At 38.1% G+C, this 24,352-nt stretch overlaps 1 protein-coding gene across 1 annotated transcript; it reads right to left on the bottom strand.

Moving 5' to 3' along the window:
- Nucleotides 1-279: 279 nt before the first annotated feature.
- On the bottom strand, nt 280-22,970 carry fastkd1 (FAST kinase domains 1). The gene is made up of 13 exons (XM_078536901.1): nt 22,858-22,970; nt 21,513-21,638; nt 20,443-20,841; nt 19,865-19,975; nt 19,594-19,725; nt 16,466-16,952; nt 12,702-12,816; nt 10,912-11,040; nt 9,534-9,665; nt 8,150-8,263; nt 6,077-6,221; nt 3,494-3,608; nt 280-684 (listed from the first exon to the last, which is right to left on the bottom strand). Exons 2-13 carry the CDS (start codon nt 21,629-21,631, stop codon nt 592-594), a joined length of 2,091 nt encoding a protein of 696 aa, XP_078393027.1. The 5' UTR covers nt 21,632-21,638; nt 22,858-22,970; the 3' UTR covers nt 280-591.
- Between the last annotated feature and the right edge of the window lie 1,382 nt (nt 22,971-24,352).

Here is a 24,352-nt window from a genome sequence, read left to right as displayed (position 1 = left end):
CCATATTTATAGATGCTGTACACACTTTGAATACTTTGCTGAATTTTACATGAATTGTTACAATTCATACAATTCATGTAAAATTCAGCAAAGTAGTCAAAGTATGTACAGCATCTATAAATAAGGTTAATTTGTTTTTTCTACTTTTTAAATCTTTAATCAAGGGAAATCTCTCAAGCAATTTAAGAAAACCCAATTAATTAAGTGTCTTAAGAGTAAAATGCTAACAAGTGGTTGGAACATTTTAGAAAATCAAATAACTCATTATCCTCCAGTACATTATATCTATATACTTTATTTTCCAACACTGTACAGAAATTTCATCCAAGATACTGCATATTCAATATGTCCAACCTCCAATCTTGGAGCTTCTTACTAACATAGGATACATTCCTTAAATATCACCTTTACTTATATTATTTTGAAATATCAGTATGGAATTTCCAGGTTTTAAACAATTGAATTAAGAGTTGGGATTTAGGAATTGTAAAAATTAGCAGTATAAGAATAAATCTTCTTTATTAAAATATTCAATACATTTCTACAACTGAACATTTTATAATCAGTTCTGTTAAAATTTGGTTCATGATTTCAAGATTCTCCTGCAAATATCTTTTGTTTAAGGTATTCTACCCATGCATCCTTTGTTGACAATTCCATGGAATTCCACTCAAAATGAGGGATCTATAAAGATAATTTCAAAAAAGACAACATTTTAAAATTACAATATGTATTTTATTGCCAAGTTGCATTGCAAGAAATAAAACTACAAACTGGGACAATGCTAATAAAAAGATGAAAGAATGCTTTTAGGTTGCAAAGTATTGATGCCAATTTTATTTTTATCATTTATTAGCTAAGCTATGTTTCAGATTTTAAATATAAAAACAAAATAATAAATGAACAAAGCGTTTTACAGTGATAACTGGTGAAGCAATAATATTACCTGAATACTCTATCAGAAGCATTTAATTAATTTGGTAATTTAATAAATAGAAACTAAGTCAAAGCTCTTGATGAGAATTGTGATGACTCCATTATGGTAAAAGAAAATTTAAAAGTTCATAGAACTAGCCAAAATGTAGCATCTCGTATTGCCAGCCCACAAAAAGAAATGTGGGAAATAAAATGGCTAATGTACACAGTGGTACAGAAGGAAGCCTGCAGATTAGAGCTGATGCAGACACACCTGTGTCTCAGTACTCTAACCTGATGCATTTTGATTTTAATTTTTCCTGGTAGATTTTGGTCTTGTCAGGTCACCAATGACTAGTAAAAGAAAGAATAGGACCGATTAGGGACAAAAAAGGGAACTTGCATGTGGCGGCTGAAGAAATAGCGCAGGTGTTGAATGAGTACTTTGCACTTGCCTTTACAAAGTAAGAGGATCCTACCCAGGCAGAGTTGGGAGAGGAGGTAACTGGTACAGTAGAAGAACTTACAATTGATGGGAAGGTGTTGGAAAAGCCACCTTTACTTAAAATAGATAAGGTACCAGGACCGGATGAGATGCGTCCATGGATACTGAGGGAAATGAAAGTGGGAATTGCAGAGGCACTGATGATAATCTTTCATTCTTCCTTCGATACAGGGGAGGTGCCAGAGGACTGGAAATTGTGAATGTTACACCCTTGTTCAAAAAGGGGTGCAAGGAGAAAGTTGGCAACGACAGACCAGTCAGTTTGACCTCAGTGTAGGGAAACTTCTGGAAAATGTAGTGCGGGATAAAATCAATAGTCACTTAGGCAAGTGCAGGGTAATTAAGGAAAGCCAGCATGGATTCATTAAGGGAAAATCATGTTTAACTAACTTGCTGGAATTTTTTGAGGAGGTAACAGAGACGGTTGTAAGGGAAACGCTGTTGATGCGATGTATATGGATTCTCAAAAGGCATTTGATACAGTGCCACACAACAGGCTTGAGAGAAAAATTCTAGGTCATGGAATAAAAGGGAAAGTAGGCACTTGGATAATAAATTGGCTGAGTGACAGGAAAGAGCGAGTAGTGACAAATTATTGTTTTTAAGATTGGAGGAAGGTTTGTAGTAGAGTTCCCCAGGGATCAGTGTTGGGGCCCTTGCTCTTCCTGATATATATTAATGACCTAGACTATGGTGTGCAGGCATGATTTCAAAATTTGCAGATGATACGAAGATTGGAAATGTTGTCAACTGTGATGGGAATAGTCTTGAATTTCAAAAGGACATAGACATGTTTGTGGATTGGGCAGACAAGTTGCAGATGAAGTTCAATGCAGAGAAGTGTGAGGTGAATCATTTTGGCAGGAAAAATATAGTGAGACAATATAAAATAAAGGGACAGCCTCTAAAGGAGGTGCAGGAATAGAGGGACCTTGTGTACACATACATAGGTCATTGAAGATGGAAGGGCATGTTGAGAGAGCAGTTGGTAAAGCATATAGTATCTTAGGCTTTATTAATAGGGGCATTGTGTACAAGAGTAAGGAGGTCATGTTAAACTTTTGTAAGACACTAGTTAGGCCTCATCTGGAGTACTGTGTCCAATTCTGGGCGCCATACTTGAGGAAGGATGTGAAGGCACTGGAGAGGGTACAGAGGAGATTCACAAGAACGATTCCTAGGATGAAGAGCTGTAGCTATGAGGATAGATTGGAGAGGTTGGGAATCTTTTCCCTGGAGAAAAGAAGGCTGAGAGGAGACTTGATGGTGGTATTCAAATCCTGAGGGGTATGGGACAGTGTAAATAGTGAGAAACTGTTCCCACTCGAGAGAATATCAAGAACTAGAGGGCACAGATTCAAAATAATTGTAAAAAGGAGTAGATGTGATGTGAGGAAAAATGTTTCCACCCCAAGGGTGACTGGAGTCTGGAACAAACTTCCTGAAAGCATGGTGGAGGCAGGTTCGATCAAGGTATTCAGAAGGGAATTGGATTTCTACCTGAAGAGAGAGAATGTACAAGGTTACAGGGCTAAGGCAGGGGAGTGGGACTAGGTTGGATGCTCTTTTAGAGAGCCAGTGCAGACTCCATGGGCCGAACAGCCTCCTTCTACACTGTAAGGATACTGTGATCCTTTTATATATCACTTTGCCTGATGCAGCTACTCAATCATGTACCATGCAATGTGGTCTTTTAAATTTTAAGGGCCACTTCATTACATTAATAACGGCATGCAGCACATTGCTGACAACTCTCTCATGCATTACAGATAAAAAGTACACTAGATAATATATTCTTATTTAATTTTACTAAGCTCACCAACAATATAGAAAGCATATTTTGAATCCAGTCATTTCTAGTGGAAAATTCTGAAAAAGGCAGATGAGTCTAGGGAGGCAGTGGGCCAGCTCCCTGCAGCATTTCATGCTCCTATTCATCCAGAAACTGCTGTAAAATGGGTGGCAAATTGAGGCCAATCATAATTTTAAATGCTTTTCTTATTGAGTTAAGGTATTTGCCATATTTTGATAGCATGCAGAATAAAACATTGCTATTTCTGTAAGACAATGTACCTGTACTACATGGTATCCCAAAATCTCCAAGTGCCTCTTTTTCATAGCAGTTTCTCCTTTAATGTGATGAGAGTTCTTGCAGAAAGCTTTAGAGTCAAGAAAATCTATAGCAATCCTGTAGGAATGACAACACCTTGGTTTATTTTAAGTCATAATATAATACCATAGGCTACCGCTACCATTTCAGTTTTCTGTAGTGTGATGAAAGAAAACAAAATGTGCATGTATGGTTTACTTTTTTCACACTATCTCTATTCCCAACACCCCAATTTAAACCACAACTGCTGACCACAAGAATTCCCTCTTTCAGACAGGTGGTCACGTTCAAGGGGTTTAGTTTTTCTATGATTACATGGTTCATTTAGTAGAAGATACATTTACCCCAGTTAGAGATTTTGCAGTAAACTGATGGAAAGCATTATACAACAAGATGGTTGGCAGATCCCATGGATCAGCCACCGTTAAGTTTTACTGAAATTCATACACTGACGCAGATTAATTTCCTTGAAACTCCAGTAAATGCAAGTCAGAAACTGAAAGAATACTCTTTAAAATCTTAACAGTATCTATTAAAGATATTCCAACAATGCATAACTTGTGCACTTATTCAGGTTCAGGGTTTAAGCAGCAGAAACCTGTATTCAAGAATAATGACTCATGATTTAAGTGCATAAATCACACTTTGTTAATATTGATTTTCCCTATTAAAATTAATATCTATATTATCATTACAACTCAGAAGACTCTTTACCCTTTTCTGTATTGTTTTTGTAACCACTACATGAGAAACATACAAAGACTTGCATTTATAATCATGTTTCTCATGACTACCAGACATCTCAAACTGCGTTACAGCCAAAGAAGTGCTTTTGAAGTTGTAATGTAGGAAGCATGGCAGCCAATTTGTGCACAGTAAGCTCCCACAAACAGCAATATGATAATGACCATGTAATCTGCTTTTGTGATGGTGATTGAGGGATAAATATTGGGCAGGATGCCAGGAATAACTCCCCTGCTTTTTTTCAAAAATAGTGTATGGGATCTTATGTTCACATGAGGGGGCAGACTGGACCTCAGTTTAATGTCTCATTTGAAAAAATACACCTCAGACAATGTATTACTCTCTCATATTGCACTGGTCTGTTGTTCTTGAATTTTGTGCTCAAGTCCTGGAATGAGACTTCAATCCAGAACCTCGAGACTCAAGGGGAGAGTGCGCTACCATCTGAGCCATAGCTGACAAGTACGAAACAGCCACTGTACAAATAGAAAAGGAACCATGAGGCAGTGAAAATTGTGCGACTATAAACCATGCCCATCAGGGAAGGGAGCCTGCTGCCCCTATTACCTGTGGAGTGTGCATGATTGCATACAACCATACGACCTGGTTGATTTGGGTGAGGATTTCGCAATTTGGCAGCATTGCTGGGGTTTGTCTGTATGGAGGGATCCTTGGGTCTGGCATCACTGCAGAAAAAGGAACTGAAGTTGGCAGACCAGGTGATGGAATGTGGAATTTGACTCACTGACAGTTTTCTGGAACCGTCAGCAGGGAGGGAGAGGTAGGGTATGTGCCTGACAACACTTGGGGTTGGGAACATCTAAAGTATGGTAGACCTGGTTTATAACTTTGAGATCTCAAATGTAAATACCAAATGACTTTGAATTTTTGTTTAACTCATCTGCCTTCATTTCTTTCTTTAACTGATGTCTCATGGGTACCAGTGATTCAGATGCACACACTAAACATGTAATAATTAAAGGCTATTTACTGTTCTTGTTTAAAATGTAAAATAAAGAAAAAAAAAGACATATGTCAATATAGGACACTCTCAGGAATTGAGTATAATTGTAACACCACTAAAGCTACAACAAATGTATAACTTCTTTTCCCACATTATTTTATGTATATATACATATAGAGACAGTCTTGATTTTCAAAAAGGACATGCAACAAATTGACATTCAGGTTTTCCAAGAAAGTAAGATAAAGGAAGGAAGGAAGGTTAGTGTGTGCAGGAGATGTGTACCACAACTTGCATTTATATAGCACCATTATCATAGTAAAACATCCCAAGGCAATCCACAGGAGCGTAATCAGACAAAAAATTTTACATCCAGCCAAGGAAAGCAACATTAGGGTAGCTGACCAAAAGCTTGGTCAATGTGATAGGTTTTAAGGAGTGTCTTACGAATGTACGAATGAGGAGCAGGAATAGGCCATTCGGCCCTTTGAGCCTGCTCTACCATTTGATAAGATCTTTGTGGCAACAAAGAACTCTATTTCAAAGCAAAGAGAGAAAAAAAAAACAATCAGCACTGCCACTTCCAAGAGGCTATGGAGGAATGGCCGTACATAAAGTTACACAATTCTGTCTAGCATACTAGTTTGATTGGTTAGATAGGAGCACGTAGAAAATGAATTACAATCAAAGTTTTAATTAGGCATTTACAAGCTTGTGAAAAACTACATCTTAAAGTGCTGATTATACCTTTGTCGGGTGACCTTTATTTGCAGATATTTTGAGAAGTACTACTTCAGGAATATATTTAAGAAAACTCACAAACTGTCTTTGCCCAAACCTTTGTGCTCCTGGTAGTAGCTGTTTCTCTCCAATAAATTCATTGTCTGGTTCCCAAAGCATTTTTCCATTTTTAGGAAGTAGCATAGTACTTTGATCGACATAAGGAAGAGGTTTCTGGTGTTTGTCAAGGATACATTGAAAGTCTGCAAGAAATAATTTAGCAATTTCAATCTAGAAATATTTGATGGGGGAAAATCACCATCAACAATAGTTTTTCTTGACCAGGTTAAGACTACAGCCTGAATTTTCCCATCAGCGATTTGGGGGCAGGGTCCGCTCGCCAACAGGAAAATGACGCAGAATGATATCGGGAGGAACCCTCGACGTCATCCTGGTCCCTTTAAATTTTTAGGAAGGCGGGCGGACAGCGAAATCAGCTGTCCGCCCGCCAACCTGTCAATGACCAATTGAGGCCATTGACAGAGTAATTAAGATAATTAAAGACCTGCTCGTCCAACCTTAAGGCTGGCGGGCTTCTGATAATACATGAAATCTCATCCACTGGCGGAATGAGGTTTCATGTCTGTTTTTAAAAACTTTAATACATTTTATGTGATATTTATTAACATGTCCCATCTCGTGTGACATTGTCACATGAGGGGGACATGTTAATGTTTTAATTTTTCTATTTTTAAAGTTTTTCGGACTATCAGTAATCTCCCTGAGACAGCACTTTGTCTCAGGGAGCAGTGTGCTCTTTCGTGAGCATGCGCGAAAGAGCGCACTTTGACAGCTGGGGAAATCCCTCCCCACCCCCGGACAGGAAGCGCATAGCGCTTCCCATCGGGGATGCCGCTGGGCGGGCCTTAAGTGGCCCGCCCACTCAAAATGGCAGAGGGCCCCGTTTCAGTGGCAGGGGTCGGCTGTCCGCCCGCCGCTGAGCCGGTGGGGCCCGCACGCCCACCAAGGGAAAAAATTCTGTCCTATGACGCAAGAGGATGCCAAACTTGGACTTATAGTGGTCATCTACATGAAAGAATGAAGAAATGTTGGCATTTATCTCAAGGGGTGGGGGGGTGGGGTGGTGGAATTCAAAAGCAAGGAAGTGATGCTTCAGTTGTACAAAGCCTTGGGTATACTCCATCTGGAGTACTGTATTCAGTTTTGGACACTGAAACCAGAAAGATGTATTAGCCTCGGAAGGGGTTCAACACAGACTGACCAGAATTATACCATAGTTTAAAGGATTAAATTATGACAACAGGTTACATAAGCTTGGCTTGTATTCCTCTTGAGTTTAGAAGGTTGAGAAATGATCCAATTTTATTGTTTAAAAACAATAAAGGGGTTTGATTGGGTGCATTCCAAGAAACCCTTTCCTCTTGTGGGGGAATCAGAACAAGAGGGATAAATCAGAAATTAGAGCCAGGGTATTTAGGAGTGAGATCATTTTCCCCACAAAAAGGATAGTGGAAATCTGGAACACATTCCCCAGAAGGCTGTGGGTGCCATATTAATTGAAATTTAAGACTGAATGTGATCTATGGTGAGAAAATAGAGTTGAGGTGTATATCAGCCATGATCGCATTAAATAGCAGAACAGTCTCAATAAGCTGAATGGCTTACTCGTGATTCTATGCTCCTACATTCTTTCACGGCACAAGGTAAACCATCCGAGAGCTAGCTGGGAGGCAGTTTTGTAAATGGAAGTTGAACTTATTTCAAAGAATGAGGGAGACCATAGGTAATTAAACAGTCTTCCTTATTCAATCAATTATTACAAAATTCAGGCCAAATTGGAGCATTGTAATTTCAAAATACTAATCTAAGCTGTCATCTTAAGTATTGCTGTCTTAATGTTGGATCCAAAAAGGAAATCTCTGCTTAGTTACTAAAATGACCAATTACAGACTTAAAAAGGTCTTATAAAAAATAAAATGTACTCAAAAACCAATGAACTCTTACACAATTCAAGAACCTACAGAATCCAGAAACTAGTCAGGGTGGATTAGATCACTGGAATTAACAAGAACAAAAATTAATCCAACAATAAATTTAAATTACCTTTCCTCCAAAAGACAGAATACAATTATTATAACTAAAGGAGGCTGCAAAAGGTCAAATAACATACCTATGAAATAATAATATGGGGTGAATACAGAGGCTTTGGCATAGATGCTTCCTCCCAATAACTGGCCCAATATTTCTTGGATCTGCTGCTGGAGCGGACTGACAGAAACATTGCCTTTAAAATAAATAATTTGTATTACAAAATAGTAATGTCCTGCACTCAGAAATTGGCATATTTGAATGCATGGTATAAATAAAGTATAAATTTAACAAACCAGATGAGGTTTCAAAACACTTATTGAAAACACAAGATCAAAAAACAAAAGGATGGCACAAACTTGCGACACCCATGGTTATGCAGGTCACTGTCTATACAGAGTTATTAACAGTAACCTTTTCCCTCACAATAGAAATGATCATTACTCCACCCCCGATTAAAATCGATGGAGATCAAGTTTGCTGAATCAACTCAAGTGTGATTACTACAGCCACTTAAGACCATTACAAAATGGTGCTGGAGGCTTAAAAATCAGCAAAATATTCAGCCCAATCTTCACCCAAGGGCAACATTTTACTGACATGTGAGAACTTCACTGAAATTTTTATGCAATAAAATAAAACTTCTGGAAGCCAATCTTGCTCTGATGTTTTAATATTCTATTTATGGAGGTTGTATGCTAAACATGGATTGCAACCTGTAATGAAAAATGGCAAAGCTCACATCACATGCAGTTTAGAAGACAACTCTAGGCATACAGGGCCCCTTCTTAAACCATAATATAGTACAAACTCAATGGTATTAAAGCAGACCTAGACCTTCTTTTCACAAAAGCTGTGATCCCTACCCACATTATCAGAATGGAACCATTGCTCCTAAATGTTTTCCTGTTAAATAATCTGATGGTCATTTCTGTGTCTATCTTCAGTGCTTTGGCTGTGAAACAAACATAGGCTGTGCTGCTGTTATGCTCATTATGGCATAGTTCAATTATTTTCCCAGCAAATTGTGGCTTGAATTTGCACTGGAAAATCAGAAAGCACAACAAGTTAAGTTTATGGCTTGTGTCACTAATGTCACCATTGCAGCATTTTTTTGGGCTGTTTATAGCGTGAACTGCAGGAGTACCATAAAAAGGGAACTTAAAATTGCAGTCTTGCAAGTTGTGCTGATTGAACACGTGTAGAAAATCTGGCAGCCATTGTTTTGAATTTGCCCTGTTCTGCAGCACAAGTGCGAATAAGGATATTTCCCAGAGGCAAAGTTTCTTGTATTGGGCTGACTACTGGATATTTGGCTCATGCAGACAAACACAATTGAATCAAAAGACTGCAATTATTAGCTGGCAACATAGGCTGAGGTGAACAAGCATTAAAAGGGAGGAAGAACAAAAACTGAGCAAGAAAGGTTCAAAAATATAGTTCTATTTACAGTAGCAATCACTGACCTTTATTTAGCAACTGCTGGCAATAACGGTCATGAAACCAAGGGGTCTGGAATTCCGGGCACTCCAAACAAACAGCTCTGTTCAGCTCCATTAAACGTAACCGGATTCGCATGTTCAGAGCATCAGGCAATGCTAGTATTAGAAACCAAGTTACTATAATACATTACAGCATTTTCTTTTTCCACCAATTTTCCCTTTCTACTAAAATCCCTTTGTCATTTTAACTAAGGAATATTCTTCACAGGGAATGGCAAGCTATGTGTCTATGGTTAAGTCTGATGCAATCCTCACACAATGGCCACACGCAGACTCAGATGCAGTTAACAGATAACAATCGGGTGGGGAATTTTTCGCTCCATTACTCAGGGGCATCAAGGCAAAATGTTGTATCATTACAATGGAAATTAGCCAACAGTATCAAAGGAAACCATCATCAGCTGTTAACTGGCTTAATCAGTTGATCCGGTTGTACATCATGGGCTACATGAATTCTAAATCATCTTTAAGACATTAGCCTGAAGATTTAAATGCAAGCAAACTGCAGCAGATGAAACACATTTGAGTGTGTCAGGTAGTACCCCAGCACTCGATGCTTATAAAATTAGCAAGCCAACTGGCTCAAAAACAAAATGATAAGCACAAGAGATTTTGGCTGCCGGGTAAAATTAAGATAACACAAAAGAGTAATTCCGGTTATATCTGACATTTTTTTCCTTATTCCCAGGATGTAGGTCTTCCAGGAAATGCCAGCATTAATTGCCCATCCATCGTTTCCCTGAGATGATGATGGTAAGCCTTCAAATACAGCTTAGTTTATTTGGACACTTCAGAGTCAAGAGTCAACTTATGTTGGTGTGCAAATATAGTCACATATAGGCCAGACTGAGAGTAGGAATTAAGTTTGCTTTATTATAAGTCAATGCTGTATTATGCAGTGAGAACTCATGCCCAAAGGTCATGCCTTTCATTTCTCTAAAGTTTGAGATATTAAAAATTCACCCTCATCCAATTATAACAGACCCAATTTCAGGCCTGTCCCACCACAATTATAGTGGACCCAGTCTTAGGCCTGTCCCACCACACATGTGCCAAAATGTTCTGGTGTGACATACAAAGTGTGGGAAATCCAAATATGTAATTAATCTTTAAATCTCATTTGGAAAAAAATCTAATCAAAATATCTGTGTTGTTCAAAGGCAGCTATTCTTTGTTTCTGAAATTATATTGCTGGGGGGTTTGGGTTGTGGTGGTGGTGGTGTTGGTGGTGGAGGGGTGGAAAAATTGCAGACCCCAAAACAATTGGAGTGTAAGGATGGATGAATACAGGTACCTTTAATAATCTATAAGTACCAATGCTTAAATGACAAAAGAAACTTACTATCCAACTGCGAGTCCAACTTCGCTAGGAAATCCACACTAAAAATAGTCTTAATTATATCTTCAGGAAAGTAGCCTGCAAGAGCTAGCGAGTAACCAAATAGCACCAGAAGATGAGGGTCACATAGATCTATGTAAAGAAAAAATGACTTACATTTATATAGCACTTTTCCAAGATCTCGGTGTCCCAAGGCACTTTATACCTAATTAAGTATTTATGAAGTGTAATCACTGTTGTAATGTAGGCAAAAATAAAGCCTCTATATCACTGAACTATCTACATGAGCACATTAAAGATATGAAATGCGTTAAACTTCTAAAGACACATTATAGAAAAGTGATTTTGTATTCCTGTCATTAACACTGTTTTAACAAGACTGATGTTCAAAATCTTGGACATTATTGGTATTTTTGTATTACAACACATCTTTATGTGAGTGTCACATGAGCTGGGACATGTTTGTCAACGTAGCAAAATTAATTAATTTATTTCATTAAACCTTTAGGAAACCTCATCCCGTCCATGGATGAGGTTTCCTGGAAAACGTGAAGGCCACTTGTACTCCTTACCTGCCCGCCAACTTAAGGTTGGACAGGCAGCGTTTTTAAATAGGGGTAATTACTTTTTTAATGGCCTTAATAGGTCGTTGGCAGTTCGGCAGGTGCGCCTCTGGCCTGTGCCCACCGAACGAAAGATTGAGATGACGCGTGATGACATCGGGACACAGACCCGACGTCACCTCGCGTCATTTTGCGCGTCGGCATGTCGGGCCTGCCCCACACACTGACGGCACTATTTTGGCCATGGTCATCATCAGGCTTTTAATTCCAGATATTTATTGATTTCAAGTTGCACCATCTGCCGTGGTGGGGTTTTGAAGCTGGGTCTCGCCAGAGCATTAGCCTGGGTCTCGGGAATACTTGTCCAGTGACAATACCACTGCGTCACCATCTTCCCCAGCCGCTACCAATACTGCTTAGAAGCACACTATCCAAAAATAATTCTACAAAATGCTTTGTCCCTTAAAGCTGTGGCAGGCATTATTGCTCCATACATTAAGTGTGTAAGGAAGTAACAACTCAGGAAAATGAGAGAAATCAAATCTCTATCCCTACTATAATCATTAGCATAAAGTTGCATATGAAAAATAGTTGTTTTCTGAGAACAGGTAGTTATAAAAATTAATTATGCAAATTGGGCAATTTTATTGGAAATACAAAATTATTAAACAGCTTGTACCCCAACATTAATAAATAGATTTAATACAAAAATCAACAAACAAGTCACCAATCTTAATGTTTCAAAAGGTCAGCAGTTCCGAAATTGATCTTGGTTTACTGATTCGTTGCCCAAATATATCTTTATTCCAGCCTTCCCAACCCAGTCCAAAGTTAGGTCCACCATTAAATGTAGTACACAGCTGGGTGGGTTAAGCCAATAGTTGTCAGAAATTAGGCCTGGCACTCAGAATCTTGCTACCATTTTGCAATATGGCAGTGTTCTCAAGCCACTACTACTCCTCCAATTCCTCATATGCTGTTTAAAATAATGGAGAAAGGAAATAGCACAAGAAAGAGGTTTGGCTTTCAACAAAATACTGTAACTTCAAAATCCAATACTACATCAATAATTGCTGTAGTGTTCAACTTTACAGGTGATTTCAAAGTTTACACAATCATTTATGTATAAAGAATAATTCTGTTTGAATATGAGAAGTTAAGCAACTCATTGGCTTAAATATCTGTGGACATTATATGCTGCATTCTCATGATGTGTAGCATAATACTCACTCAAATGAGGTCTGATATGCTGTATACAGGATTCAAAGAACTCGTCAGCTTGTGGAGGATCATAATTCAGGATAGTGAATGGAAGCAGAGTGGCATATATGGCTGAATAATGGATCTGAATTATTAAGAAAAATAAAGTCACCATCATATTATTCTTGTCAAAAGTATTTTAGCCACAGACAGTTCCATAAATTGCTCATCAGGAGTCATTATTCAAATGAAAAGCGCTTTAGGGTTAGTCTATGGAGAATTAAGGAATTCTAATTGAAAGCAAATAGTTTCTAGAACATTTCACCAAGATCAGATTATCCAGAACTACTATTACTTTGTCTTCCCATTTCCCTCTCCCTTTCCCCATATTATTTCTTTTTTTTTCCAGAGTAATCCAATTCCTTTTTAAATAACTCAATACAAACATTTGCTGCCGCATTCCATCGTCCAAGAAATCTCCAACATAAAAAAGAGATTAAATCAAAATGACGTTTTGTAGTAACTTTTATCCATTTCCTCTTCTGATTTTGTCTTGAGTATGACATTTCTTAAAAAGTGATTCCAAGTTATAGGTCCTCTCCTGTGGCTATTCTTCATATGCAAACCTAAGAACTATTTGGTCAAGCAGAGAAGTATTCAAACAATGTGTGTAGAATTAGTACAAATTCAGGAATACTGCACCACATTCATTAAAGTTTGGAATTACAGAGTAGAATCAGAGGAACTACAGCATAGGAATAGACCATTTTGGCGCATCGTCCTCAGTCCTGACTTGTCAACTTTATTCTCGTCCCACCTCCATGCCCATTCTTCATATTGTTTTATATTCTGCCTTTCAAATAGTTATCCAGCCATCTTAAATAATGTTATATGGACTCTTCCTCAAATGGCTGCTCGTGGTCAAGCATTTCTTATTCTAATAACCCTCAAGTGTCAAAAAAATCTAACATTCCTCTTCTACAAGTTAAGAGAGTGGGTAAATGTTAAGAATTCACTCGAGCACGCAATTATTTATGTTTAATTTGCATATGGATTTATCCAGCGCAGAGGTGAAAGCAAATAAGTGACCCATGCTTTCTTTCCACAATACCTCAACAAACCTATCAGATTGTTCCCTCATATACTCACCAATATAAAAAAAAGTCCACTTTTTACTTCTGGTAAAAGTTTTGGCCCAATTCAGGATTTAGCACTGAAAGACCATTTGGTGTGAAGCTACAGGACTAGGATTGGTAAGTGACTTTCTTTCACTGTAATTAGCACTTATGTCATACAGTAGATGGCGTATATTAATTGTCCTCATTATATGTGCACACTACAGCACAGCTCACATAATGTTCCATCGAATCATACAGCACTGGAGGACATTTGATCCGCTGTGCTTTAGACCCGTGCAGATATTTCCAAGTCTATATCCAATTTCGCTTTGAAAGTTGCTGAACCTGCCTCCAACATGCTTTCAAGCAGTAGATTCCAGATCATAGCAACTCAATGAATTTTTTTAAATATTCTGTGAAACATTAAAATTCAAAAAAGTGACAAGGAAGGACAGCTGTATTTTGAGGTGTGTGAACCTGGCTGGCATGTGTTTCTGCATGATTTGAACATCTAGTGTAAACACCATTGCAAAAGTGTTACGGGCTACACTTACTCAAGTTCAAAAGTTACATGGCTCAAGGAACAGCAGGAAACACTTGGTCATCTACACAAAGTAGAGGAAGGGATTTTTGAAGCGTGTTCCAGGAGATGGTCACCTCACAGGCTAACAGAGATATAGAGGATAAGGATTTGAAGTAGAAAACAATCAAGATCAGAAAAGAAATAGGAAGTAGTGCAGGGGGCTCTGAGGTCACAGTTTTAGCAATTAAATTGTTACAAAAACAGTAATTCAAGAGAAGGCCATGGCACAATGAAAAGAATGGTTGCAGGAAGGGATGGTTGCAGGGAGGGAGAAGAGTGATCAAAGGTGGAGTGCAGAAACATTGTTAGTTTATTCTTCTGCACATCAATTTTCGCAGTCATTTTTGAAACCACAAACTTGGGTACCAAATAGTTTTTTATCATAAGGTCAGGGTTAGAGCTATAACAAAGCACATGCAGAAGTCCTTGCAGGAAGACCAGTTGGAAATCATGGTTCACATTGGAACCAACATAGGGAAAAATGGGTTGCAGGTCCAAAAACAAAAAGGTTGCATCAGTTAGGAAGTGCATTAAAAAAACAGAACCTCTAGCTCATGATCACTACCAGTGCTACACAATAGCCAGTACAACAGCAGCCAGATTAAGGAGGTAAATATATGGCTAGGGGTGTAGAAGGAAAATCAGACTACTAAGGCATTAGTGTCAGTTCTGGAGCAGAAGCTAGCTGTACTGACAGTCAGATTATGTCAGAATAAAGCAAGGGCCAGAAAGTTTAACTAAATGTGCTTGTGTGCGTGTTTGGGGTTGGGAGGTGCAAATTTAAACTAGTATGGCAAGAAGAATGAGGAAAACAAGAGAGGGTAGAATTGGCAGCTTGGCAAGGCAGTAAATCACATGGGGCAAAATGTTTAACTCAGCGGGCACGCACCCAACCCACTCGAGTATAAAATGACATGCGTTGATGTTAGGCGAGCATCCTGACGTCAACGCGCTGTCGCTTGATATTTCGGTCGGCGGGCACGCACTGGAGTCGGCAGCACGCCCACCAACAATTAAAAGGCCTGTTAAGGCCATTAACAAGGTTATTAACTTAAATTTTTCGCTGCCCGTCCAACATTATGGTTGGTGGGCAGACAAAAAGGCCAAGCAGCCTTTGCACTTTTTAGAAAACCTCATCCACTGGAAGGATGAGGTTTCCTAAAGCAAATAAAAATAGAAGTTTTACAATTTAATTAATAACATGTCCCTGCTCATGTCACATGAGGGGACATGTTTTATTACATTTTTCAATTATTCTTTTTTGGAAATTCATCATTTCCCTGAGGCAGCTCTGTGCCTCAGGGAGATTCTGAAGCGTGCACTTGCGCACATGCATGAAGTTCACGCTCGCCCCGCTTGCCCTCCTCCCCCCGCCTGCACAGGCAGCGCTAAATGCTGCTGCTCGTGTTTCACGCTGTGCGGGCCTTAATTGGCCCGCCAACATGAAATCGCCTTCCGGCCTTGATTGCGGGTGGCAATTGGCTTCTCAGCTACCCCCGCCCGCCCCCACCGAGCCCACTCGACAAGGGCTAAATTCTGCCCATGTAGTTCGACAGCAAGAAAAGTAAAAACGTTAAGAGGCTAAAACAGAATAAATAGTGAAAACACCAAAAAAAAAGACCTGCAAAGCAAAAGGGAAAAAGTGATCATTAAATCATACAGTATGTGAACATAAATTGAGAATTAGGATTACTGATTCAAATAGAAAATTGGCTATAGTTGAGTTAGGATTAGCAAATAAAGACACTATATATAAAACTTTGAGGAAGGAGAAGGGGAAAAAAAAGAGGCAGAAGACATTGCAGTGTTAAAGAACAGTATTAGAACTCTAAACTTCACCGGAAGCATAAAACAGGCCACCCTGTTAAATGCCCAGACAATAATTCTCCTTTCAATTTAAAACAATGGAAAGAAAAACAAAAATCAGGCAGGTTGTGTAACAAGTAGCTGATTCACATAACCTGTTTTAATCTGTTTTAAGTTGAAAGCTTCACCTTTAGATGGCATTATAATTTACAGGTTTAAATAAAGGTGGTCAAAAGGGGAAGAACAATAAGGCTTTTTCCCTATATAATGTACTAACTTTTACATACCTTGTTGATACGTTCAAGTGTGACAGATGCTATTTGGTCCAGCAGACCAGTATGCAGGCAATTTGTTTTGGTTAAAAATAGTGCAAATTCCGGGACATTGGACCCAGTCATCTGATCAATCAGTCGTTCAAAGGTTGCCATTGTTTCTTCAGCAAGGACTTCTTCAAACCATTCTCCAGAAATGTATTTTAGCTCTTCAATCAGCAGGTCCATATGGTCTGCCTTCTGTAGTCTCTCCAAACCACATTTATTTAGTCTTTGTAGTAGCTTCATATGCATTGCTGCTGTGCCAGGTTGGTATGAGGAGCCATTCCGTACCCACTTGGTGATGGCAATGGCCAATGCATTCAAGTCACTTAAATTACACTGGGGCAAAACAGCATCAATACGTTCAGGGATCAAGTGGTCAACTCGTGGAGAAGGAAGGAGGGAGAGAACCCGAGTTAACATGGACACCTCACAGGGAACAACACTGCGATGAAGATAACTGAAGTGGGTGGGAATGAAGGGGTGGCAGGTAGGGGAGGAAAGAGAGAAATGACAAAATGAGTATTTAGAAGTGAGAAAGCTGTTGGTAACTTTCCACTGTGCACCCATACACGATTTAGACCACACTTTAGTTAAATATGGATAAATTGCAACTCAGGTTTACAAAGTGAAAACAAAATAGCTCTCAAATATTTACGAAGAGCTCAACAATGTACTTATACTAATGAGAATGAAAGCAATCCAGAGTGCTTGGTATACAGGCATTGTTCTCCATGCAATGTACAAAATAGTTTATATGATGCACATACAATCACTAATCTATAATTACTGTACTTCCTGTGTGGCTTAATCAATAATTAACTCTAAATTGTAATTCTGAAGGGAAGAAAATATTAAATGTATTGCCTTGCATCTGAATTTCCACTGAAGTTAAGGCCAAAGCATGCTATGCTTTATAACCAATTGCAAAATAACCAGAGTATTCAAGATTCATCTTCAGTCATGGAATTCACAGCTCAAAAATAGGCTATTTGGTTCAAATGGTCTCTGCCAGTGTCTATGCTCTACACAAGCCTCTGCCCAGCCAACTCAATGTAACCGTGAACACAAAAGGGTCCCATGGAACTATATCGAAGCAGAGCAGGCAAGTTATCCCAGTATCCTGGCCAATATTTTCCCTCAATCAACATCACAAAAACAGATTACATGGTCATTATCATGTTGATGTTTTGGAAGCTTGCTATGTGCAAATATGCTGTCCCATTTCCAACATTACAGCTTGCTACGTGCAAATATGCTGCCCCATTTCCAACATTACAACAGTGACTACATTTCAAAAGTACCTCATTTGCTGCGAAGGACTTTAGAATATCCCGAGGTCATGAAAGACACTATGTAAATGCAAGCCTTTCTTTTAACCCTATCAGCATATCCTTCTAGGATCTATCGGTTTTATTAGGCTGTATCCTGCGCCTCTATTAGTCTCTACTTTAGTGTCGCAGCTAAATTTGACCAACGTAGTTACTCTTAGTCATTTATTTAGATTAAGAACATTCAAGGTTAAAAGCACCAAATCCAGTTAACGCTCCAGCAGTTTTGATATATCCCAGTTTTTAAAAAAAATTAGTTTCTTATCTAGTTCCATGTTCAGTGCTAGATTGTGATTTTCATGTCAAAAGACTTTCTGAAAGTCCAAATAAACCACATTAAGGAGTTATACTATCTGTAATATACTCAAGCAAGTGGAAGTGGCTCATTAATCAGTGTCATCCACTTCTTAATCCATGTTGATTGCTTATTGAGTTACTGCAATTGTGTAGGCCCTCGGAATAGGTTCAATTACTTTATTCAGTACTGCTATTAAACTAATGGGCCTGCAATTGTTTGGGTCAGATATGATGTCCTTTTTAAAACACAGGCATTTTGCTTTTCTGCAAACTATCCTATATCGAATCTGGGGGTGACCATAATTGTAGCAACACTGCCTGCATTTCTGAAGACCACTTTGTATACACTTTACATATAACCATCTTTTTTAATGGATACAAGTGTTCGCTTATTAGCATAGTGGTATTCAGGGACCACTCTTTTTCCTTTCCTATGGAGCTATAGGACTGAGAGATGCATATGTTCCTAGAACTCCACTCTCAGCTTCTTAACTCTGGGAATGCAGGGCATCTAGTCAATGTCACAATCAGATCAAAGTGATTGTTGATTCCAAGAAAACGTACATGGGGGCAGCAGAACCAGTGCCAGCATTTACTATAGAGTAATAGGCAACAGTGCCATCATAGGTACAGCTGGAACAATCAGTCCACATGCTAGTCACCGCTTCCAATACATTGCAGGTTTAAATTGGGTTGCTTAGCCAACAACTCTACCCCCCTCCTTGGCCATTGATGGAGGCTGAACCATACCTTTCACAACCTTGGCATCCAATTTGCCCCCAAGCTGAGATTCAGACCTCATTTCCTCTCCATCACCAATGCCTCTGCTCCCCTAACATTGCTCTTCTCTGATCCTTCCGTATGCTGCTGAAACCCTCATTCATGCCTTTGTTATCTTTAGACTCAACTCTTCCAATACTCTCCTGGCCAGCAGACAGAAAGAACATGTACACACATTGCACCTGTTTCAGCTAAACAAAATAAGTGACAGCCATTCACTGATTCATTCTTCAGGGCAATGCCTTTACCAATCAGAGTCAAGTTGCCTGGTTTAAATTTCAAACAATGCTTGGCAGTTAAATGTCAGTCACCATCAACTGGTGCATTCTCCATGGCAACGCCTCTACCAGAGTCCACTTGCCAACCAATCAACTCTCTCCTCATACAGTATAAATTGTCGTTCCCTTTACATTTGGTATTCTTGCGAATTGTCCTGATGAATGCAAGATGAAAAGCTTTGAAAAAATGTCTCTTTTTCCAGCAATATTTCAATAAACTCAAATTCTATATTGCAGTAATATTAGAAAATTTACAGAAAATCAGTTTTGCATGTGTTCTGAAAGAAAACTGCACAGAAGAATTCAAAGTTACTATCACACTTGTTTGATTATCCAAGGTACATTAAAGTGTAACATGATAAATATTGTTACAGAAACATTGTGCTATGATCAGTTTTCTCACTATAAATTTTACCTTACTAACAGTCGCCTCAGTTCTGCACATAATTCTGGATTTTGACAGCGAAGTGACAACAATGCCTGTGTTATTCTTGCAATATCTAGTGGCTTGTATAGATCCAATTGTTTGTACAAAGTTGATGCAACTCTGAGCGAGGAGAGAGATAAAAACAAGCATTTTCTGGTCAAAGGCTAATACAAAAATTTATTAAGTCAAGCATGAAGGATAAATATTTTTTACAACCATTAGAGCACATTTTCTTGTCAGCAATAAAACATACACTTACTTCTGAATTAGTTGTATATTCCTGCATTCCATCTCTTCCATGGTCTCTATTACAGCTAATGTTTGTGAAGGGCTAAGCTCTTCAACCATTAACAAGGTAGCAGATTCAAGCCTATACAATGGGGTAAGGGTGTGAGAAGGAAGGAGGAAGAAATGTTTGTTGCAAGTTAATTTGTTAATTATATTTTAATGAGCTTTGATTTACATAATCACACAAAGGTATGTAGATCGATATTTCTGGTCAAAATTCAGTTTACAGTATTTGCAATTAGTTTAACGAGATGGTTTTAAAAACATTTGTTTGATTTAACTATATTAAATGCGAAAGGTTATATTATTAATGACTTGCAATCATTCTTAGTGGGATATAATTAATTATTTCTTAAATGGATGAAGATCATGAAATTAATATCTCAAAACAATTACATTTATAGGATTTTTAAGAATTGCTTTAAAACCATACAACAATAGAAATTCAAAAATAAAGGCACAACGTCACATTTTTCTTTAACAATGAGTAAGGAAAGAAAGAGCTCAGAAGTTACTTTAGATGTCATAGCCAACAAGTTAGTAACATACCTTTCCCTAACCACCGGTCCAGATAAAGGTCCTAATGCTGCAAACAGCCTGGCAAAACTGGCAGGGTCAATGTGAGCATTCAAAAGTTCAGTAAGTCTCCATTTAGCCGCTAGCCGAAAGTCACTATTGCTAAAATGTAGAGACTGGTACATCCCAAGGATTATGCTTATATTATCAGCATCCAGACGTTTTATGTTTTGAAGAAAGATCTTGTTGCATTTTTCCAACAGGGGACGATGACTGAACTTGATATTGCGTAGAAATTGTACTATTCGGCGTGAGTTGTTAAATTGAGAGGGATCACTGGTATCCAATAGAAATTCTGCTTTTTCTATCAGGCAATTTCGAAGGCGTGCAGAGATCATACCAGAAATGCTCAACATTAATGATGAAAGTATCCTATTCAACAGACAGACATAATTACTAATGACAATTAATGCTTTCAGAATCATTCATTGCTTTGCACACTTATGTTCAATGTTGCAACAAAGGTTATACTTATTTTCCCTATACCACAGTATTTAATTTCACTGATGATTTCAGATTGAATAAATACCAGTAGGAGATTGTACAGATAAATATTAATACGACTAGTACTATATACCATATTTTAAAAACTATTCTATTGAAATCAAACCATTTTGCTGTTTAATCATGAAAAATTTATTTTATAAGATCATATTCAAAACATGAGAAATGCTTACTTAGAATAAAAAAAAACACTTAAGTGTACAAGAGCACCAAATGATCTATAATTAACATTATAATCAATCCTTATGATCAAATTCAAGAAATATACTTTTTTAAAAATGCTTTATCAAAATACAATGAATGCACCAACCCCCAAAGTTCTACAGCTTCTTTGCTTTGCATCTCAAAAGAAAATTTCCATTTATAAAGCATCTTGTGTTTCTCAAGATCATTCTAACACACTTTACATGCGATCAATTATTTTGAAGTACATTTCCTGCTGTTAGGTAAGCAAACCTAAAACCAATGCAAAATTAGTGGCACAAAGTGCTGCAGCCATAAAACAACAACAATGGTGCTAACTTGCCTATTAACATTACCTTGCATCCTGTATAGATTCCATTTTCCTGCTAACAATATCAGTGATTTCTCCCATTAGTGGACTATGGTACATATGCTGATCAGTCAGGCATACAGCAAACTTGGATAATGTAGCCATGCTAAACCTGTCATAACAGAAACGGCATTTATAGCCTAGAAAACCATATTACAGTATTGTAAATATTTTATTCAGTAGAGTTAGGTGTTCATTTACCCTTTTGCCTATGATCACAGCAATATGAACTGGCAGAGCAACAGTGTTAAATAACACAATAATCAATATGGCTAATAGAATGCTGATCTTTATATCCAGAGGACTAGAATTCAAGGGAATAGAAGTTGTGCCATAGCTACCACAAAGCCCTGGTTAGACCACACCTACTGTACTGGATTCAGTTCTGGGCACCACATCTTAGGAAGGATATACTGGCTTTGGAGGGAGTGTACCATAGATTTACTAAATACCACCTGGGCTTCAAAGGATAAATTACAAAGAGAGATTATAGAAATGTGTGTTGTACTCCCTGAAATTTAGAAGATTATAGGGTGATTTGATCGAAGTTTTCAAGGTGTTAAGGAGAAAAAATGGATTAGGCAAAGAAACTATTCCCACTGATTGGGGGGGTCTACCACTAGGGTACACAGCCTAAAAAAAAAGGAAGACGTTTCAAGAGTGAAGTTAGGAAACACTTCTACATGCAAAGTTCCAAACTTCTACCACTGTCTTCTGCAAATGCCAGTTGATGCTAGGTCAATTTTAAATCCAAGGTTGATAGGTTGTCATTAACCAAATATGTTAAGGAAAGGGGCAAAGGCAAGTATATGGAGTTAAGTCACAGATCAGCTATGATCTTAATGAATGGTGGCCGAACAGGCTCAAAGGCTAAACGGCATACACCTGTTTCAATGTAGTACCTATATCAACATCAAAAACATATGTCCTACCAGTCACTACACTACACTACACTTTTTAAATCAGATTTGGCTTGCTTTCTAAGGTGCAATTTGGCCTGAAAATAAGCATTGCACCAAACATGCTGGGCAAATTTCTGACACGATCAAGATGGGATGAATGGTCTCCTTCTGCGTCATAAATTTTCTATAATTTCTATTTCTATTACATTTTATTCATGCCTTTTCACTTATCCAAATACCTCATAGCATCATCCAGCAGCAGATAGAGTAGATTTTTCTCTGTACTACTTGAGTAGAAATTATTCCATTTTGGAAGGCAAATTAGGCAGGATCAGCACATTTTCTTCTCTGTGCACTAATCAGGTGAGACAGACAAACCTATCCCTCCAGTTCTCTAAAGAAACATTGTCATCTAATTCTGCCACCTACCCTCAATCAGCATTAATATAGCCTGCTTTCCTTTCTTGACAAGTGAGATTTTGGTTATGCTGATTTTTAAATGACATTTGCTGACTTTAACACTGGTTACTTTCCATTCTCCCAAGCACATATAATGATTCCTGAATCCTGAAGGAAAGATAGAAAATATTCTCAGATTTCATAGTATAGAAACAGTTAAGCCTTTCACACATTTGCAGACTTTAGGAAAGAACCATCCACTTAATTCTAATCTCCTGGACCTTCCCAAATCTTTTACATCTTTCTTTTCCAATAGTTTATCCACTTCTCTTAATAACACAAACCTATGCTATCACCCTACGGTGGGGTGCATTGGTACATTAGCAACGGTATATTTCAGCAAATTTGTGGTAGATCTAGATAAAAATGTAAAACAATGCATTCCTGGTCAGGGTGGGGAAACTTATCAACATCCACCAATGAAAGGGAATTAAGAATTTATTTTTATGTTTTAACATCAAATTCCCTTCCTCACTCTCCCTGGTGTCTTCCATAATTTTCTTACACGTTAATAACACTACAGGGGAAAATGGTTCAGGGAAGTTGCTGAACCCAGAACAGAGATTTGAAATTAATGCTCTTCAATACAATTATATCATGTACTGTTGTACCCTAGTTTTGTTGCCATTGACCAAAGCAAAATCTGCAGATGCTGGAAATCTGAAATAAAAGCAAATAATGCTAGAAATACCCACCAGGCCAGGCAGCATCTGTGAAGAGAAAACAACGTTTCAGGTGCATTACCTTTCATTAGAGCTGGAGTTGAATTCTGATGAAAGGGCACAGAACTGAAACGGTAACTTTGTTTTTCTCTCTATAGATGCCGCCTGACCTGCTGAGTATTTCTAGCACTTTGTGTTACTATTGAGGTTGTTTTGGATCTCATGCTGTGGGGTCTGGATTTCTTCGCTGTTGGTCTTTTGATAGTCTTTAATAGCTTTAAACGGAAATGGAGGAAAAATTTATTAAAATAGATTTTTTAAGTTAATCAAGTTTGTAAGAAAGGAACTGCAATATTCATGGCAGATTTTAGTCTTCAAATAAATTGGACAAATCAAATTGGCAAAAGTAGCCTGGAGGATGAGCTCATAGTGTATTCGGGACAGTTTCTTAGAACAATACATTCTGGAACCGACCAGGAAACAGGCTATTTTAGACCTGGTAATGTGTAATCAGACAGAATTAATTAATGACCTTATAGTAAAGCATCCTCCTGGTAAGAGTGATCATAATATGACAGAATTTCACATTCAGTTTGAGGGTGAGAGATTTGCATTTGAAACTAGTGTCTGAAACTTAAATGAAGGCAATTACAAGGGTACGAGGACAGAGCTGGCTAAAGCAGAATAGGAAAATAGGTTAATGCAGGACGGGAGAGGGGCAGTGGCAGACATTTAAGGAGATATTTCAGAACTCTGATATATTCCATTGAAAAAGAAATATGCTATGAGAACAATAAAAGGAT

Source organism: Cetorhinus maximus, unplaced genomic scaffold (genome assembly GCF_964194155.1).
Source record: "Cetorhinus maximus unplaced genomic scaffold, sCetMax3.hap1.1 HAP1_SCAFFOLD_1649, whole genome shotgun sequence".
Classification (NCBI taxonomy): domain Eukaryota; kingdom Metazoa; phylum Chordata; class Chondrichthyes; order Lamniformes; family Cetorhinidae; genus Cetorhinus; species Cetorhinus maximus.
This window is presented reverse-complemented; position numbering and strand designations above follow the sequence as displayed.

Bases quoted from the DNA above. Each gene is read 5' to 3' on its own strand.
- fastkd1 (XM_078536901.1), bottom strand. From the start codon at position 21,631: ATGGCTACATTATCCAAGTTTGCTGTATGCCTGACTGATCAGCATATG. The intron at 16,953-19,593 runs GTAAAATTTATA...CACCCACTTCAG, and splicing joins CTGAGGCGACTGTTAGTAAG to TTATCTTCATCGCAGTGTTG. The intron at 12,817-16,465 runs GTATGTAAAAGT...TTAATAATTCAG, and splicing joins CACTTGAACGTATCAACAAG to ATCCATTATTCAGCCATATA.